The sequence below is a fragment of the Castor canadensis genome, chromosome 8 (genome assembly GCF_047511655.1).
Source record: "Castor canadensis chromosome 8, mCasCan1.hap1v2, whole genome shotgun sequence".
Classification (NCBI taxonomy): Eukaryota; Metazoa; Chordata; class Mammalia; order Rodentia; family Castoridae; genus Castor; species Castor canadensis.
Window position 1 is genome coordinate 19,114,277 of NC_133393.1, and position 13,964 is coordinate 19,128,240.

Here is a 13,964-nt window from a genome sequence, read left to right on the forward strand (position 1 = left end):
CCCTTCACAAAAAAAAGGGCTGGTAGAGTGGCTCAAGGTGTAGGCCCTGAGTTCAAACACCAGTACTACCAAAAAAAAAAAAAAAAAAAAAAAACCAGCATGGAGGAAATGACATGGCAGGGTGTGACTGTGTACATACAACCTTACCTTGCCAGGGAAAGGGGAGGGGTAATGTGGGAAAGAGGGAGGATACAGCAAATGTTAAAGGAAAATGAAATAAGACACTAAACAGCACATAAGAGATGATCCTGTTTGTGGATTCATAAAACTGTGGACATCTAAGAAAGAAATCACAAACACCTAAATATGAAATCACAAAAGCTCAAATCCATACTGAGTTAACTGAATGCTTAAGAGGGGCTTGTTGTCTGGTGGCAGCCCCGGGGAGCCAGCAGGGGCCTGGAGTGCTCCACCTGAGCCCAGATGAGGCACCACTATGGAAGCACCTGGTCACCAGCCAGCTGGTGAGATGATCAAAGGAATCTCAGGGCTCATTTGAATTCTGGGCAAGTTCAAGAACAGGGTGAGCGTTAGCAGGAGGACTAAGATTTGAGAATTTATAGGAAGAGCGGATCAGAAGCCACTGTGGGCAAAGGTTGGAACAGGGATAAAGAGTTTGTGACCAGAGCTGGGGATGTGGCTCAAGGGGTAGAGCATCAGCTTAGCAAGTGCAAGGCCCTGAGTTCAAATCCCAGTACCATTAAAAAAAAAAATAGGCTGTGCATGTGAGCAAGTGCAGTACCAGGCGAGAATGTCAGAAGAGGCTAGTGCCAGTCAGAGGCCCGTGACCCCAGTGAGACCTGCCTCGAGCGGGATGTGCATAGAAACCACCTGAGTTATAGAGAAAAGGAAACATGAGAAAACAAGAAATTAAAGAATGACACAAACAGCAAAGTTCTTACCAACTAACATAAGTAATTTTAATTGCAAAAAGTAAAAACTTCCATTATGTAAAACTTTAATTTACATATTCTTTACGCGGCAAAGTCTTTACAAGTTTGAATTACTGTCAACATTCTCCACGAGAACACATACGAATGCCTCAGACCATTCCAACAACGATGTTGGGGCAGGTGCCTACCTCCCCTGCTCACTGGACCACCCAGACACCCCACTTCTGCCCCTGAGGATGGCAGAAAGACACTGCACGCTGAGCCTCTGGCTTGCCTGTGACTCTCTAGTCTTCTCTTCCTCCACCCTAGGCTTCTGTCACTGGCCTTTTTCCACAAAAGGGAGGGAGGGACTGGTGAGGAAGACCAGCCATAGTTCTGCACTGAGAGTTATGGAAAAAAGTGTTGAGGGAAAGCTGCTGTCTGTGATGAGACGGGGCTCTGGGAATCCAGATGTCCATTGGTTCTGTTACTGATTCTCATAGATAGGGAAGAGTTTGTCCCTAAAAGGCCTAAAGCGTTCTGCAGGACTGTACTTAAGTGACAGGACATTGCTGTGCTGGGGGTAAACATGGCTTCCCAGGAAGATCCCACAGTGCTGCTGTGAAGAAAAGTAAGGTAAATGAAGCCTGGCACATAGCACATACCCAACTCCTTATTGTACTTGAAGCTCACAGCCGGGTTCCATCCTCTGCACGGTGCTGGCAGCTGTGGCTCACTCTTGAACTGCTGACCACTGCCTGACTGACGGAGGCGCTGAGCAGAGGCAGAAGGGTCTCCAGCCCAGCCCTCCCACACTTGCAGGCCACTGCTCAGTTATGTAACATTCCTTCTCCCCACACGTCTGAAGAAGTCTGGACATTTCAGTCTCCAGAGAGAGGAAAATGACAGATGTATTTAGCACTAATGCTCAAATTATGCAGGGCAGGGAAACCAGACATCGAGGGGCCTGGACAGCAGACAAGCTGGCTGGAGGGCTTCTCCCAAGGGCCAGCACTTAAAGCTACATAGTGCTCAGGGAGCGCAGGCCTATGTGGCACAGGGTGGAGAGCATCTGTCCACCTCCTTGCCATGCTTCTATGGAGGAAACTGCTGTATATCTTGGGGGCTGGGGTGAGGAGGACAGGGATACACATGCTGTGGGGAACCTGGCAAATTCCCAGAGCCTTCCATTTTTCATTTGCTATAGGACTGTCTCCATAAGTGCCCTCACCTTCCTCACCTCCAAACATGGGGAGAATCTCAACCAGCAGTACTATGCTAGAGCACATCTGATACTCTCTTCCCTAGGCCAATTTTGCTGGGTGAGAGGACACCACTGAAAGGTAGACTTGGAACTTGTGTTCTCGGAAATTTTGCCTCCATCGTCAGAAGAGCTCAAAAGCCTAAAGGCCCCTCTGCTTAGTATGTGACTCCCCAGAGGGAGAGAAAATTGCCCCTCCATTCAACCAGACCTGTGGCGGTCCCTGCCCGCCACCCCCGGCTTGGCCTTTGCCTGCTGGGCAAGGAGATACTGAGAAGCATTGCTTTTAGTCTGGACATTCACCATGGCAGCGACTGCAGAATAAGCAAACTCATTCCAGACTACATTGAAATGACTTGGGTCAGCACCTGTGGCCATGGAACTTGAGACTTTATTTTAAAATAATTGTTCCTACACTGAGACCTATGCTGGATTTTGGAAGAAGCAAATAGAAAACTGAGAACTGAAAAACAAGTGATGTAACTCCGAGGGGACCCACAACTGGAAATGGGCAGAGCACCTCCTCTGGTCACACATCTGGAAATGTGGTGATGGGAAAGTGGCTGCACACAGTTGTGTTCCAGCTACACTCACTGTTACAAAGAGTTTTCAAATGGGGAGGGGAAAAATGAAAGGATTTTTATAAAAATCATATGGTTAGATTCTTTCCTCCTCCATTTCTGTCCAGAGGAGTTCTGAAAACAAACCCTGCAGAGTCCCTGGCTCACAGGTCCTCATTCCTATGTTCTCCAGGCCGCCCCTCAACAAAACCCAACTCTCTTCCTGGGCACCATAGGTGATGCAGCAGGAACCTGTCAGTTACCTGATTTACGCCCTAGTTTCCTAGTGAAGGGAGGAACTGCCACCTCCTCTACAAGACTGGGTGAAGATTAAAGAGATCAAGCATGCAGAAGCGCTCTGTCAGATGGAATGGACTAGACAAATGTTACCCTTCCTTTCTCTGAAAAAATGAACCACATCTGCCCCTTTCAGCAACTGCTTTGTATTTCACCAAATAGGTAGATTTGTTTTCATAAATCACTATTTTATTCCTTCCCTTCCTACTAAGACAGGATGGGGTAAGGTTAAACTCTGCCTCTTCATAAAGCAGGATAGGTGTGGTGTGCATTCAACACTTGACTGCTGGAAAACTCAGGGTAACTGGACATAAATACTTCAAACTAGCCCCATAGCAGCCTGCTTCCCCAGAGACTTGACTTCTGGGGACACAAGGCTCTGTGTTGGCAACCTATAAGAAGGTGAATCTCACCTGTGTATGGAGGTCACCATCATGTCACCTCCTAGTTAACACTTCATAAACTTGTGAGTGAGTCCCTCTTTTTTGGAGCCCTGTTTTTGTTCCTACTGTGGCATGGAAGCAGTGACTTGGTTAGGTGATCCTATCATGCCTCCTAACACTATTTCCTCATCTTGATCACCCTCTTTCCACACCAGGTCACACAGAGAGACTTCTGCTACTTTTGTCTACAGGCCAAAGGGTGGGGACATCCCACAGCACCCTACACAAAGCCTTGAACAAGAAAGGGACTGGCTGGCAGCCTTCAGCCATTCCTGGAGGACTGGCAGCTAGTAGAGGCTTAAGTGGTAGAGATCCTGAGTTCTGAGTTCAAACTCCAATACCACCCTCCCCCTCCCCAAAAAAGGGTGAATCACTTCTATGCATCTGGTAATTAAGAACAGAAAACACTCTTTGAAGAATTTCTCCCTTAACACAAATCTGTATTCATGTCTTAACTACAGATGAGTAAAATGAGTAGAATATATACAAGAGCCTTTACTGCTCTTTAGCTGGAATCATTTGTTGCTAAGCTGAGACTCAGGGACTTTCCAGAAGATGCCTCCCAAGGCCAACACATGCAAGGATTTCTTCATTTTCAAGTTGAGTTGGAGTACTTTATGGACATTTAAAATGTGAAAGGCAGAAGTAAAATGAGAGCACAAGGTAAAGATCTCAATCATCAAAACAGTCGCTCTACTCCCCAGGCCCCTCCTTTTGTTAACTCAAAGGGTCTATTTAAGAAAGTTCTGTGAGGCCTCTGAGAGTCTGTTTACTCACCCTGCCCTGTATGGCACAGGACACTGAAGAAGCTCTAAGAGCTTGCACAAGGCTGGCCTCTAGATGATCCTCTGATTTCAAACCTCTTAAATCATAACCGCTTAGCAGCATGACTTTTACATGTACAAAAGTTTTGTTTTTCCTGCACTCAGCCACACAAGGAGCTGATTCTTTTAAGGAAAATTCCCTCAGGTACAACTCATCCTAGTTTCATTTAAGCCCATAGAGAAAGCTCTGGGTGTCTCCTCCCTGAGCTCCGTGAACTCTGCTGTCCTCTACAAACCCATAAGCAGGCCATTCAAGCACTCGATGGTCCCCATTGCTCATCATGAGATATGCAAGGAGAAGGTGTACAGGGCTCCTCCAAGGATGAAGAGGACCCACAAAAGGTGACCCATCACCATTGTCTGATTTGGGTCTGTGACTCTGATATACACAACAATGTGCAGCCATGTGACTTCCACAGTTCAGAACCAGAGGCCACAGTGTGGCTTGTGGAGGCATGACCAGTGGTCAAAGATCTAGCAGTGTCAATAAAGGACCAGTAAAGTGGGGGAAAAGGGAACAAGATGACAGTGTCCTTACTGATTAATGCATACCATAAGAAAGTGGGGGAAACAATGAGCACAGTGAGTCATCTCATCAAAGCAGTTTCTTATCACTACAAAAATAAGAACATCTCACCTTGTCTCCCAGGACAAAGAGGGAAACCATGTCAGGACAGAGGATCACAAAGTCAGTTGTATTCACACCCAGCTGGCAAACACTTTGAGCCTGAAGCTCCTCTCCCCCACCACATTACAACATCAGCTTTGACACATCTGCAAAACATCTCTGCAGAAAGTCAGACCCTAAAGATGAAACTCAGGGAGGCACCCTCTCTCCCTAGGCCAGCTACTCTAACTCATTCCCCTCTGAAGACACAGTAAAGGCAGCCATGGACAGGGGCAGTGCTGCCTCAGCAATGACAGCTCTGGCCCAGTCAATGGAGAGACCAAGGAGCTGAGATTCTGAGAAACCATCCAGAAGATGGGTGGCGGGGTGGGAAAAGTTACCTTGGGAATTACTCTTAGGCTTATAAACACACTCCAGCCTGGCATTCCTAAGACTCCAAGATCTATGGACACTAGGAAAGAGATCTCCATACCTCTTCACAGTGCTGGAGATCAAACCCGAGGTCTTCCATATGATAGGCAAGTGCTCTACCAATGAGCTACATTCCACATTTCTTAAAAAGGCAATTCAGATTATTTGATCTTTTTTCTGCTTGACAGACTGCAGTCATTTCTTTAATCAGGTATGGCTTTCCAGCAAAGTACAGTGTGATGTGACCAGGAAGACAGCAGATGAGCAAGGCTGTCTGGTAAACGATGGCTCTGAAGTCGGGACCTACTGAATGCTCTCTTCACTGCCAGGAAGCCAGCAGAGCAGACCATACCACACAGTGCAAGTAGAGGAGGGCACTGGCCCTATTTCCTGCCTGAGGAACAGCTTCAAAGCTGCAGTGCCCACAGTCTCTCACAGACGGGTGCTGGCAAAGTCCTGGGCAAACAGCCAGGCTGGAATTCTTCCTGAGCCATCTGAAGAGCAGGAGGGCTAGGCTCTGGTCACCGTCTCAGTACACCGTTGGCTCACACATGCATGCCAAGGGCAGATAACTAAGTAACCAACCCCTGGAAAGTAATTTCATCATTTTTGTTTTATTTCCCCTCTCAACCTAACCTGGTTTTCAGCTCTCCAAGCTGTGCCTTATATAGTTCTGTTTCTACAGTTCCGAGAGAGTAGTTCCATCGCAGATGACCAAAGGATTGGCCCCTCTGGCTACAATGTAGACTTTCCAGTGGGTAGAATCAGCATAGCCTTGAAGGGAAACAGCAACAGGAAAGCAGGTGACTGTCCGGGACTGGGCACACCTGTGGGTAGAGCCAGGTAGGTCTGCCAGAGTCGACCCTGGGAGTGCACCCAGGGCTGACCCAGACCTCTCAGCTCTTTGTAGTGTAAGTATCCCTTACTATTACTAATTCCCTGTTAACAGGGCCCACTTTTAGCCTATATGCCTTCTCCCCACCCTCCCCTGGGCAGCTCAGGCATACTTCAGCAGGTTTGCAAAGGCAGGCTACTCTAGATGATTATGGTGTGGGCTGTCAATTTTCAGGCTGTTCTCAAGCTTGCTTGCTTTCTTATTTATTTCTTCATTCATTCATTCAGACAGGGTCTCGCTATGTAGCCCAGATTGTCCTCAAACTTGAAATCCTCCTGCCTTTGCCTCCTGAGTGCTAGGATTACAGGTGTGCACCACCACATAGGGCTTCATCTCAGACATTTTTAACAAGACAGAATGGGTTCTGAGGGATAGAAAGACAACTATTCATTTCTCCTGCGCTTATCTCCAATGTGGTTTCTTTTCACACATCCAGATTAACCTAAACATTAGTGCTCTACATGGGCTGGCAGAGGGGCTCAAGTGGTAGAGCACCTGCCTAGCAAGCACAAGGCTCTGAGTTCAAACCCCAGTACTGCCAGAACAAAACATAACAAATACTGTCCTATAAAGTATTCCAAAGAATACTAGGTTACTCTAAGCCTTTTCAGAGCCCTTGATACAGTTTGCACTGTGTATTAATGAAATGGGTATTTCCAAAGTCCACTGACTCAAGGACTCTGTTTGCCACTGGCTTTTCCAAGGGGGCTGTTCCCATCCCTGGGCTCATGAGTGAGCCAAAGAACTGTTTAGGAAATGCAGACATGTATCATTTCTGGGGGCTAGGAAGGTAAACCTAAACCCTTCAATACTTAAATCTCATGGTGCTCATCACTATGTCTAAGGTTAGAAATACTGTCCAATACTTTAAAAAATTTTTTAAAAGTAGATCTATACCCAGATGTGGTGGCACATGCCTATAATTCCAGCACTCAGAAAGTTGAGGCAGGAGCATTATGAGTTTGAGGCCAGCCTGAGCTACACAGCAAATTCCAGCCCAGCCTGGGCTATTCAGTGAGACCTTGTCTCAAAATCAATCAATCAATCAATCAAATAAGTAGCCCTTGTGTTAGATTTTTTTCTTTGAACCATAATACAGTAAAATTTAAAACCAAATAAAAAATCTTAATGAAACATATTCTCGAGTATGATGGCCCCACCTGTCTTTAAACTGAGAGCACTGGACAGCATTAAATCTTTACTTAGTGGCTTGGGAAAGGTACAATGCGCAGTGGCTGTACTGAATAGTGATGGCAGATGCTGTGCCCAACCTATGTCACCCTTGAAAACATCTCTACTCCAAGGTTTTCTGGTGAACTCTAACCCACTCTCCTCCACCTCCACAGGACAATAAGTATTTTGCCAAAAATCACAGAACTGGCTTGTCACAGTGCTATTTTTTTTTTTTTTTTTTTTTTTTAGTAAAAGTAAAGTTTATTAGGAGAGGAATGGGGGGAGAAAAGAGAGAGAGCGAGAAGCATTTCCTGTTCCCCATGCAGGAAATAGGAGCAAAGATCCTCACAGTGCCATTCTTACGTGTCCCTAAGGGGACTGGACCTGACACTGAGTTATCCTTCTCCATTGTCAGGCCACACTCCTGCCCTACTGCAGCAGCCACAGGCACAGTTCTATTCCTGCCAGGGCTTCAGGTACCTACTGTCCTTCCACCTTCCTTTCTCTATTCTCCCAGGCATGCTCTTCTCTTCAGTCTTTCGTCCCTCCTACATACCCCCACCATGTGACTGGCCTTTTATTCTTTTTAAATTTTACAGTTGGCATTCTGGATGCTGTGGGAGCTAGAAATTTGGAACTGAATAACTAATGTGTTTCTGTAGCTGTCTGAACTGTGAGGCATTTGTAAACCATAAAACAGAACCTAAATCCAAACATGCAGTATGGATTTTTTTGATAGTCACCCCTAGTATAAGGGTCATTCCCCTATAGGAAAATAGGTTTAACATAATTTCCATGTAAGGATCCTTTCTCATAGGAGTCTCACAAGGGCTGGACCAACTGTGCTCCATTATCAGTTAACGTTTAATTTGTACATTATTTTAATTCCTAAATTGAAATAAAGGTTATATAATTTAAATTAAAGCTTGGCACAATTTGCAGTCTGCTCCCTATCCCTAAGTGAGATGAGAGGTTTCTAGGAATTCAGGGTCTTATGAATGGCCAAAATTAAACAAAATCAATTGAAAAATCAGTCTGGGTCCTGTGGGGACACCTGGCCTCACCCGGGGTTGGGAGGCAGGGTAAACAAAGAGGTCAGTGGTGATACTTCCTGACATATTTGCTTCTGCCGAGAACACTGCTGTCAAACTGATTGGTGTTGACAGTGGCTAATACAAACCTGCTTCTTTGGAATAGATTTTTAGGATATAAGGCACAGAACAAGTCTCAGTTGGGAAAACATGGAGCTAGAATGAAGATGAGTCATTGATGTGAGGCCGAGACTTGGCTGTAGAACCCACACAGGAGTTAACTTTTTCCTTGTGTAACTGTTACCCTTACATATGGCTCTGCACTGTTTTATTTGCAATATAGGTAAATGAAGGCTTTCCTTTAATCTTGAATTATCTTTCCCTTGGCATACCTAGCTCAGGCAGACACATGAGACTTGAGGCTTTGCCCAACTGTTATTGGGGCACTGAGGAGTCACATCTCTACCTCCTCATTTGTAAAATGGGGGATTGGCCTAAATATTCTCTGAAATCCCTTCTAACTTGAAGTTTCTATGACCAACAGACATATGCATTCTAAGTGCTGTTTGTACAAGACATTTCTCTCTAATACATTAGTTGTTTTTTCTAAGCATAAATACATTGACCCCATTAATAAAATAATGCTATTTTTTATTCAACTTAATAAAACTTTTGTGAAGGCAGAATTTGATGCTTAGAATATTTTCTGAGTTAAAAACTAAAAAGGGACTGTAGGTGTGGCTCAAGTGGTAAGTAAAGCACTTGCTTTGCAAGTGCAAAGCCCTAAATTGAAACCCCAGTCCCACCAAAAATAAAAACCTAAAAAGATCCCTCAGCTGCCCCTGCCCTCCTGGGACCCTACATACCAATGTCCCCTGACTCTATCGGCATGGCCATGGTCTGACAGTGTCTTCGGCACTGGAAGGGAGGGATGAGCTGCAGCATGGCTTCACCACTGCCAACGGCAAAGAGCTCATGTACCTTATGCATCTAGAAGAAAGAACAAGGGTAAAGAAAGGAAGGAAAAGAAGACAGAAATAAAACCTGGGGCAATTAGTACACAGAAATCCTTACACATAGGGCTTGACTTTCCTACCAGTCTAAACAAAGGAAAACAGAACCAATAATAACATTTACAATTCTGTCCAAAAGACAAAACAAACTAGTTTCTCCCAAGCATGGCATCACCCAGTACTGAGACCAGGGTAAAATCTCTTGGATGGATTCTTCTAAAGAGACACTGTATGATTTATGGGCAACATCAACAGTGATAGTCCCAAAGAAAATATTGCATGAGCTTCATAATTTGCAGCTATTTTGAGTCACAGCTTCAAAGCGAGACAAAATATCTCATTGCGACTTTTTCTTTTTTTGGTGTTGGAAATGAACCTGCTCTCCCACTAAGCTACACCTCTGAGTCCACTCATTGACTTCAACAAAGCGGTCCTAGCAGAGGCCAACACATGATGGTCTAAGTATACAATCTTCTCAGGGTCTAGTTTAAGGAACTTGTTAAATAAATAGTCTGCATATCACTATTAGGGTTCTTTTTTTTTTTTCTTTTTTTCTTTTTGCGGTACTGGCATTTGAATTCAGGGCCTCATGCTTGCAAGGCAGGTGCTCTACCACTTGAGCCACTTTACCAGCACACTTTTTGGGCTCTGATAAGAATTGCACAGTGGCAAATTCAAGTTTACACTCTTTGGCAAGATTCAGGTAGGCAGATATGCCATGTTACTAATAAAAACCAGTGACAGTAAGCCTGGCCTGTGATTCTGAAAACATGAAGAACAAGCAGGACATGCACCTGCACAGGTAGCTGCTGCCACCACTTGGCATTGAGGGAATCCTGCAATGTGCCAGAAAAGAGGCTGTCTGTGAGCCCTGGGCCAGGGGCTGACACAGCAGGGAATAGGACAAAGGGAGAAGTGGGTCTTGCTCAGGCTTTTCTTCTCAGATTCATGGTGAGAGAAAACCTTAGAGTCTCCCCGCCCTCTCCTCCTAACTCCTGTCCTTCAGGGAAACCCTGTCCATAAAAAGCAGAGGTCACAAGTCTGACTCCCTGAACCATGTCCTGATTTTTTCTTCACTACTCTTGGCCTCTGGAACCTTAGGTTTTGGCTTCATATTCCCCTTTTCCTAATACTGGTCAGGACTCTGGCAACAAGAGAGCCATTTCACTGGTGACTATAGTGACAGGAGGTGGTCTGGTGCCTTGAGCTATCCTACAGCTGACTGGTACTAGTATCTGCAGAAGTTCTGACAGCTGTAGTCTTGAAAAAAATCTCACAAGACCAAAAAACAAGTGGCTGTATCACTCTTCTGTAGGCCTAAGGGGGCAGGGTCACATTCCTCCATGACTAGGATATAGAGACAAGAGGAGGGCTTGGGCCAGCTCTAGGCAACACTGTGGAGTGGGAGAAGGGGGTCTTGGGGCCCCAGACCTTTTTCCCCTGTGCCGTGTAATAACCAGATTTCTACCTCTTATCTTCTATTCCAAGGATGCCTTGGAGTGCTGGGCCCACAGACTTTACTAGGGCCTGGGGATGGGGAGGTGGACAGCAGGGTGGAGTAAGGAGACTAGGAGAAAGGAGAGCTGAGGCCAGGGTGGGTAAACAGATGCTCCAAATAATCAGACTCCCAGGATTTTTGTCTTTGGAGCCACTCCCCTTCTCCAAACATCCTTGAGAACCACACAGGATAACTTGGATAAGCATTTCATTAATTGCATTTATTCCTTTGGCTGGGTTCCTTGGTGTTGAACAGGATGGTGAAATTAACTTCAATATTCAAATGGGAAAATCAAGATAAAAATGAAGGCCCTCGCCCAGAATTATATCATAATTGTGAAGATGAAATCATATCAAAGTTCTAAGTTCTAGCCGAGACAGCAGGATAAACTCCCGTAGTCTGAGGCAAGAGCCCAGCACCTCCCGACTGCTGGCAGACAAAGTTCTTACTTCTAGACAAAGTGATTATTTTTATAAGTTCTTAAATTCCTTCAACACAATTCAGCAAATTTGGAGCCAAGTAAGAGTATCAGGAAGTTGAAGACACAACCCAGAGGTGGTAGAGGGTCACAGACTGAGAAATGCAATTTTTTTTTTTTTTTGTACAAAGAAAAATTTATCCTTTTAAGTCTCCCAAACCAATCAAGTTCAAAACCTTTCCTCAGGAATGGGACTCAACAAAGGAACAATTCAGACAAAAGTAAACAGACACAAACACAGAACAGCTTTTCCAGGTCCACTGTGGGAAAGCATGAGGTTGAGGGGCTGCCTCCTCTGGCATATGCCTAGCAAACCCTCCCCATGCTCCCAAGCTTTTTCCTTTTCAGTTCTCTACCTGAAGTTTCTTTGCCTATTTCTGGAAGGCCACCTGGAGGTGGGAGTTGGAGAGTCCCATTAATCTGCTCTGGGTCCTTGGGCAAATCATTTCATCTCTCCACTATTCTATTTCCTTATATACAAAATGAAGAAGCTGGACTATTCATTTACTTACTATTCATTTATAGCCTGTCTACTTTCAAATTTGAGGCAGAGAAGTCAAACTATCTGCTCATTCAAGTCCCTTTAAATTTTAGGATTTACTACCTTAAAGGCAGAAAAGTAGCTTGTCTCCATGTGTTAATGGAAGGAAACAGATCTGCAAGGTAAGGCAACTTTCTAGAAGCATACCTTCACAGTAGGGTGAGCCATGTAGGTCTCCTGTACAGCAGCAGGAGGGAGAACTCTAGATTCTATGGGTGTTCCCTCAATTCACTCTCTAAATCAATATGCAGGAAAGGCTCTGATTATGACATCAGTCCAGTTCCCACATGAGGAAAATTCTAGATCCAAGTCCTCTCAAAATGTCCTACCTTACTCCCCTCAACAGGTCCTGGGTGAAGAAGGAAGCACTTCTTTAAGACAGCATCTTTTGGAAATGGCAGGTGGGTAAAAACAGGAAAAACTTCATGTAAAATTTCTGATCTGTTCAGTGGTCGTCTCCTGTAACGTTTGAAACAGAAAAAAAGTCACTAAAAGAAGTGAGCCAGTCTATCTGCCTGAAACACAAGGCAAAGCAGGGGTGGGGAATGGAGTGGTAGATAAAGGGGGGAAAACAGCAGAACAATGTCTTAAGTACTAGGTCCACAGAGAATGGTTGTCTGAATTAATGAATTATAATATGCTCGAGCACACACAAATCAAATCTACAGCCACCATTTGTACATGTGTGTGGAATGCTTATAAAGTCCAGCTAAAACAACATATAGAGGAAGGAAAGAAACAATCTATTTTTTTTACCTTAGAAAAAGAGACTAACGTTACAGCAGCCATGAAGGGGAAGGAAGGAAGGAAGAGAGAAGGGAGTGGGACACAGTTGGAAGCCTGATAGCTTACTAAACTTAGCATTCTATCATACAAATGAATGGCAAGTTTAAAGAAAGGTGGAAGCCTTAAGAAATCCCCCCAAAAAGCCTGGAAAGGCGATGTTAGCTCTCCTTTGAAACAGTTCTACATGGAAACTGGCTGTCTTTTTCTTGCTAGAGAGCAAGGAATGAACCATATTTTCTTTAGGTCACAGGAAGGAACTAGAAACAAACAGATTTCTATCCTGGCTGGGTGAGCTTGGGTAAATTACTTAACCTCTTTGATTTCTGATTTTCTGATATGAAAAATGACAGTGATAACCTCTACTTCCTGGAGCTATCATTGATGAGTGTCACTAATGAGCAACCAGTACCAGGCCACACTGCCTGGCACAATCAAGTGCCAGGAAATGCTTCTCCTTCAATCTTCTTGCTCTCTTGAGCCCTCAATGCTCAGGCCCATTCTCCACAAGCATAAATGCTAAGCACATACTTAGAAGTAAATTATGATTCTATCAGGCAATCTAGTGTTTCCCCATGGTGCAACCACCCGCTTTCAACACACCTGTTCCATTCTTCCCCTTCATCTCTCACGCTGGTTTATCTGTGAGCTCCTCTCTCTTGACTTAAAATGAAGGCTAGGCTGTGAAGTGACCATGCCAGGAGCTGAGTGGTGGCCCTCACTATTTTGACATCCCTCTGTCCCTTTCCTAAACATAAGTGCCCTGTCACACTCACCACGGGTATGGGAACGGGAACCACCTTTCAGGAAAGCAACGCCACCACTTGGCGAAAAACCCTTCAGTGAAGCCTTCTGTTACCTCAGGGTACTGACACAAAAAATGCTGAATCTCCTCAGACAACAGGGATTGTCCCGTCTTGGTGAGGCAGAAATGAAAAGAAAAACAGAGTTTACTATCACAAATTTCATACAGCTTGATCTAACCTTTAAATGGGTAGCCAGCCCACAGGAGAACTGGGCTTCATGCTTACCTTGATCACCATAGGATGGAGTCTCTCAAAGTTTTGGGGGGTGTCCTCTGAAAGCATTACCTTGAGGGGTAATTTCTGAGCACAGCCAGTGCAGTTGGTAGGAATGGGGTCTGTCTCATTCTGTTCACAGTCGTTTGTCCACCAGGGGTCAAAATCTGAGACAGGAAATGTCACAAATAAAGCAGATAAGCAAAGGAAGGACAGCTAGTAAGCCCATAAGGTCCA

At 44.9% G+C, this 13,964-nt stretch overlaps 1 protein-coding gene across 6 annotated transcripts in view; it reads right to left on the reverse strand.

The window, feature by feature from the left end:
- Nucleotides 1-895: 895 nt before the first annotated feature.
- C8H6orf89 (chromosome 8 C6orf89 homolog) overlaps nt 896-13,964 on the reverse strand; it is a 38,326-nt gene continuing 25,257 nt past the window's right edge. For 5 of the 6 annotated variants that reach the window (XM_020170504.2, XM_020170502.2, XM_020170506.2 and 2 more), the window contains 5 exons: nt 13,740-13,894; nt 13,485-13,624; nt 12,255-12,384; nt 9,262-9,385; nt 896-6,070 (listed from right to left, as the gene is read on the reverse strand). In XM_020170504.2, coding sequence (XP_020026093.1) covers nt 5,976-6,070; nt 9,262-9,385; nt 12,255-12,384; nt 13,485-13,624; nt 13,740-13,894 — 644 coding nt within the window. In that variant the 3' untranslated portion in view covers nt 896-5,975. Of the gene's footprint in view, nt 6,124-9,261; nt 9,386-12,254; nt 12,385-13,484; nt 13,625-13,739; nt 13,895-13,964 lie in introns of all 6 variants that reach the window. The other variant, XM_020170501.2, reaches the window with a different exon arrangement.